The sequence below is a fragment of the Sus scrofa genome, chromosome 1 (assembly GCF_000003025.6).
Source record: "Sus scrofa isolate TJ Tabasco breed Duroc chromosome 1, Sscrofa11.1, whole genome shotgun sequence".
NCBI lineage: Eukaryota > Metazoa > Chordata > Mammalia > Artiodactyla > Suidae > Sus > Sus scrofa.
In genome coordinates this window covers 39,749,986-39,755,985 of record NC_010443.5, presented here as the reverse complement: position 1 = coordinate 39,755,985, position 6,000 = coordinate 39,749,986, and the positions used below count along the sequence as shown (strand labels likewise).

General features: G+C 44.3%; 1 protein-coding gene across 5 annotated transcripts in view; it reads left to right on the top strand.

The window, feature by feature from the left end:
* Nucleotides 588-6,000, top strand: part of CLVS2 (clavesin 2) — a 74,658-nt gene continuing 69,245 nt past the window's right edge. Inside the window, exons 1-2 of one of the 5 annotated variants that reach the window (XM_013992600.2) lie at nt 616-3,850; nt 4,288-5,206. In XM_013992600.2, the coding sequence (XP_013848054.1) occupies nt 4,818-5,206 (389 nt within the window). In that variant the 5' untranslated portion in view covers nt 616-3,850; nt 4,288-4,817. Of the gene's footprint in view, nt 5,207-6,000 lie in introns of all 5 variants that reach the window. The other 4 variants (XM_013992604.2, XM_013992602.2, XM_013992601.2 and 1 more) reach the window with 4 other exon arrangements.

Below are 6,000 nucleotides of genomic sequence, written 5' to 3'. Positions count from 1 at the left end.
GTAAATTTTTTTTGGTGAACATGTTAGATCCTAGTAGTGAATTCATAATGCACACATAGTCCCAAAAAGTATCCAAAATAAAAGATGAAGAGAAAAAATGATGAAAAATGCAGAGATTACAGTAAGAGTTATAATGGGAACAGTGAGGATGTACTGCATATTTATAACAGGAATTCCAGAAGCGAAGGAGAAAGAAAATGAAGCAGGGACAGTATATGAAGATGTTGTGACTTAGATCATTTCAAACTAAATGAAAGCCATTAAGATAGAACCAAGAACCCCAAGCAGGCCTTTAAAAACTCCTTTAAAGAGGAGTTCCCATCATGGCGCAGCAGAAACAAATCTGACTAGGAACAATGAAGTTGTGAGTTTGAGTCCAGGCCTCTCTCAGTGGGTTAAGGATAGAGCATTGCTGTGAGCTGTGGTGTTGCTCTGAGCTGTGGTATAGGTCACAGACACAGCTCTGATCCTGTGCTGCTGTGGGACGGTTTTCTTTGTTGGAAAGAGAGGCTCATAGCTATGAATGGGGAGATGGGGGCTGTAGACATACCCACAATGTTCTATTCCTTAATCTGGGTTGGCATTTACACAGGTGTTTGATTCATAACACATCATTGAACTGTACATCTTGTTTCATGCCTCTTTGGTATGTATATTTTATTGAACAATAAATGGTATAAAATGCTTTAAAACATAATAACATTCACTCTATCCATTTTTAAATACAGCAGTAAAACAAACTGTCCTTTCAGGTTGTGTAAAACACTTGAAATCCTTGAGTTAATTATTTTCCAAAAAAGTTTTAATTAATCCTTTTGTTTAGTTAATTTATTTTCATATTCTAGTTCCTACATTACTTTGTATTAATTTGGCAAAGTGAGTTAATATTGAATGAGAATCAAGTGCCCTGGTGTTATCCAGATAAACACGTTGTTTAATTCTTAGATGGCTTTGTGTATTTATTTTGGTTTCAGAATTGGTTTCAAATATACAAAAGAGACAGAATAAAAGCACAATCATATAATCATTGGAGGACTTAATAAGTTGTAAATATAACCAACTAAATAACTCTGACAATAATACTGCGTGACAAAGGCTGTTTAGATCATATACTGATTTATTAAAATGAACCTTACTTAAAGCAATTCTATTATTGATATATAATGAAAATACCTTCACTAAATATATGTCACATCATACCAATGATCAACAAGTTTAATTTTATTTTATAAACTCCTTTCTAAAAATATAGTCTAATATTTGCATCTCCGGGAACAAAATTAAGCAATTGCGTGTTACATACTTTGAAGGATTTTAGATTTAACCCTACTTGCAAGCTAAAAAGTTAGCTGGCCACAGTTTCATGGATGCAAAACTCCTGGGTTAGAGAAGAAAGACTTGGGTGCAGCAAACAGTGAGCATCAGCATATTTTAGGCTGGTTTCCCTGAGCCGCCAATCCTGGAAGCCTAAGAGAAGAGGCTCAGGTTATATTTGCATACACAATGGGTGGCCTTACAGGAAGCAGCTCTGAGTTGAAGGAAACCAAATAGGCCCCCTTGCCCTTTCTCCTGTCTTCTAAAGCTCTAAAAAACCCTATCCTTCATTCAGATGGAGGTACTATCTCCAGCTTCCAAGGCTCTTCCAAGGCTGTTCACTATGTGTACATCCTTGAAAGGGTACTCTCAGAAAAAGGACAGCTAGGGCCTTCTCATGAGACATGCAGAAAGAGATCCATGGAGAACTGTCTCTCTAAATTAGTGATGGCTAAAACGTCTTTATACAGTTGATATGAGACATTTTCTTCCATTTCTAGGATACTAGCCTAAATTGAATTTTTCAAAAATTTTTGAAATGGGAACCAATTTTTTTAAGTTTATATTGAATTCAGAATGCTTTAGTCATAATCACATAAAACCCTAGAAGACCTTGAATACATATAGATAGATCACAGATAGATCGATAGATAGATAGATATTATATATAATACATGCATATCTCTATATGGTTTATTTTCAGCCTCCTTCATTTAAAATATAAATTCCTTAGAGTTCTGTCCTGGCTCAGCAAGTTAGGGATGATCCACGTTGTCACTGTCATGGCCTGGGTTCAATTCCTGACCTGAAACTTCCGCATGCTGTGGGTGCGGCTAAAATAAGAGTTAATTCCTTGAGGATAATGGCTATGTGTGGGTATGATTTCTCCTGTGCGTAATTTATTTTTTATACTGCTTCCTACATTACTTTGCATTAACCTAATTAATACAGAGGTAGAGGTCTGCCATCCCTCTTTCTCTTTGTCAGCACCATTTCCTTGAGAGCAACAACAAAGCGTGTCTATAATCTGAGAGATCTAATAGTCATTAAATTTGACAACGTTTTTGTATCTTCAAGACCACCAATCCATAGATTCTAGGACAACACACACAAAGTGGAGCACAGTAAATATTTGTTACATTGAGTTGACTTGAACTCAGGACCTCATTCAATGTTTTGTAAGTCAAAAGTTACTCTTGATCACAGTAATACTTGCTGTGCTTTGAAAATAGAAAAAAAAAAGTTCCTATTCCTCAAACCCGTAGTTATCTTATGCTCAAAGACTCCTGTTAATTTATGATGATTCTAGAATACAGATGTATAAAACTCAGGGAATCATCATATGCGTCTCCAGAAATATGTGCTTTATTATGACATGAGAAGTAAGTCAAGGAGCGCCTATTTTTCCTTCCTCTGAGAACTCGTCCCCACAGTCTCACCCGTGCTCATTTCCATTCTCTTCAATAGGAATTCAGCAGCCAGTTTATGATTGATATACTATTCATATAAGTTCCTTCGGAGGCTTAATCATCAGCACGATGCTTTGGGAATCACTCTGGTCTTCTTTTCTAAATTCAACATTTCAGTCAACAAGAAATGAGCAGAGTACAAAGTGTTTCTGTACTCCTTCCCCATCAAAATTACCTCCTACAGGAACTAGAAAATATGTGTCCATGGGAATTACCATCTATAAGAGCGACTGGCCGGGCCGCTCCTGGGTCTTGCACACAAAGGGTGAGAGAGGGGCGTGGGGAGGCTGCAAGGCGCGGCCGCCCTGCCTGGCCAGTCCCTGCCCACTGAACTAGCCAGACCGGGAGCGGGGACCTGGGGCACGCTAAACTTGGGGCTCGGGATATTTGAATGCCACGGAAATTGCGGTCCTACCCCGACAAGTCTGGGAGAGAGGAGCGGAGTGCGTGAGCGAACTGAGCGAGTGCTTACGTCGCAGCGAGATCTGTGCTGGGATAATTAGAGAGGAGTTGGGTTGAGCCGAGTCCTCTTTTAGCAGCGGCAGCCGGAGCCGCAGCAGCAGCGGCAGCAGCAGCACAGCAGCAGCCCGGAGGGGCGCGCCTGACTCCGGCCGCCGGGGCGCGCACAGGGTGAGGCCCGCGCCCCGCAGCAGCCGCCCCGCCGCACCCACGGCCCCGGCGGCTCCGGGTGCACAAAGGCAGCGGCTGCCCGCGTGGCCTTCTCCATCCAGGCGTTCGATTCCCGCTCCCTTCCTTCTCTTCCGAAGGCGAGAATGGCAGGGCCGGGTGAGGACCTGGGACAGCGGTGGCTCTAGCTCTGCTCTCCCCACCCCTCCTGCGGAGAGAAGTAGTAGGCTACTCGAGGACGATGTGGTCGCGGCTGCTCCCCTGTGCGTCTTCCGCCCGGGTTCGCGCTGCTGCCCCTCTTCTCTGTTCGCTCCATCCCACTGAGAGGAGTTGATGCTGCTGTTGCCGCCGCCGCCGCCGCCGCCGCCGCCACTGAAGCCGGGGCTGATGGATGCCAGGGAGTGCCGCATTGCTTAGCGTCCCCGCCTCCGGGTTTGCTGGTAGGAGCCGGCTGCTCTTTCTTCTTTCTTGCTTTGGGATTTTATAGAAAAGGTAGCGATATTTTAATTTTATTCTCCACTCCTCTTTTCTACCCTCTCCTCCCCCAACCCGCATTTGAAATGTACCTTCCCTGCCCCCCCCCCAGCAAGTCCGTTGAAATAAAGGGCTAGAGGAAGGCAGAAGTTGGGGGTGGGGTGGGGGGAACCCACGCTGGTGCCAACGCCACCAAAATCCCTTCTGGTGCCTTATGAGATCACGGTGTATCCAGGAGGGGAGGAGGGAAGGTGCGCTATCTGCAGTCTCTCCCTAATTGGATCATAATCTTTTAAAATAAAATCTAACAAATGTCTTAGAAATAGCATCTTTGAATAAACAGAAGGAGAAATAAGCTCCATCCCCCCCCCCTTCTCTTTCTCTCTTTTTCCTTCTGGCAAAGACGCTCTCTCCCCGCCGCCCTGAGCTCAGCGCTAAAGAGCCACCTTATTATTAATCAGAATTTCCATCGTTATCCCTGGCAGGAGCATCCTTCATTGGGGACCGCAGAGGCATCACAGTGCTGGGGCTGAGATGTGCGTAGGGGTTGTTTTTGTTACATCTTGGAAGAGAAGAGGACAGTACCACCCGTGCTGAGTGCAATTAGGGGTGTTTTGCTAGGAGAGAGAAAGGACAGGAAGAGGAGTGCTGGGTCGCCAGAGGTCCACATCTCTTTGAAAGAAAGGGAAGAGGGACTCGAAGTGGGACGTTGTTTTTAGAGGGTGGGGAAAGAAGTTTATAACCTTCAGAGACGAGGTGTGGGAAAGCAGGAGCAACAGGGTACTTGACTGGACACGAGACGAATCATTTCCTGTAAAGAAGAGGAAGCGGGCAGCAACGAGGTCTGGAAGCCAGGGTGCAGTGGTGGCCAGGGCCAGTTCTGTGGTGGGACAGTCAGCAAGAGAAAGGCAAGGCTCAGGAACAAGCAGAACAATGACTCATTTACAAGCTGGTCTCTCTCCTGAGACCCTGGAGAAAGCCCGCCTGGAGCTCAACGAGAACCCAGACACACTGCACCAGGACATCCAGGAGGTAAGGGATATGGTCATCACCAGGCCGGACATTGGCTTCCTCCGCACAGATGATGCCTTCATCTTACGCTTCTTGCGGGCCAGGAAGTTTCATCACTTTGAGGCCTTCCGCCTCCTGGCGCAATACTTTGAATACCGGCAGCAGAACCTGGACATGTTCAAAAGCTTCAAGGCCACTGACCCTGGCATCAAGCAGGCACTGAAGGATGGCTTCCCTGGGGGCCTGGCCAATCTGGACCACTATGGCAGGAAGATTCTAGTCCTTTTCGCTGCCAACTGGGATCAGAGCAGGTAAATCCTAAATTGAAGCTTGTGCTAGGCTTTCTTTACTCTTCCATTTTCCAGAATTTATCTTGACTAGTGTCCTAGGTTTACAGCTCTGATGTTTTTGTTTATTTGGCTAGGAAAAAAGAGAAACTGAAACTAGGAAATGAGATTTTGTTGGGCACCCTGGTGGGGGGGAATGGTTGGGAGGGTGACTTTGATTATTACCTCTGAAACTCTTACTTCACAGCACCCATTTTTCTACTGCAGCTTTAAGTACTTTCTGAACCATGTTACTGTGCTGTATAATCTAAATCATTCATCTTCTAAATAAAGCTGCTGAATTTTTCAACTCCTAAGTTTACTCTTCTGTGGAGAAATGAGAATGAGAATGGAGACAGCCATTCCTCCTTCCTTCTAGAGAAATTCTCTCTCTTTTTTTTTCCCTAAAGGAATTCTTAAACTAGAATCGTCTTCTTCTCCATCATCACCATCATCATCATCATTATCTCTGTTTAGTACTGTAGTTTTATTTTTTTAAAGAATAGCCTGACACTCAACCAAGACCAAACAGTTTTATTGCTTAGGAACTTTTCTGCTTGGTGATGTGTAGATGAAGGAATAATATGATGCCTGTCACTTCAATGAAAAGGAAGAGTTGTCCCCTCTGTTGCTGAGCTTGCCTGCCGACACTGAAAATAAAGGCTGACTGGTGTTCTTGTTCTACACCTGTCACTAATCTAAAGAATGTGTTTCCTGTCTGAAGAGATTTTTCATCTTTTGGAAGGAAGTGAAAAATGTTCAGATATGTCAGTTGGTAG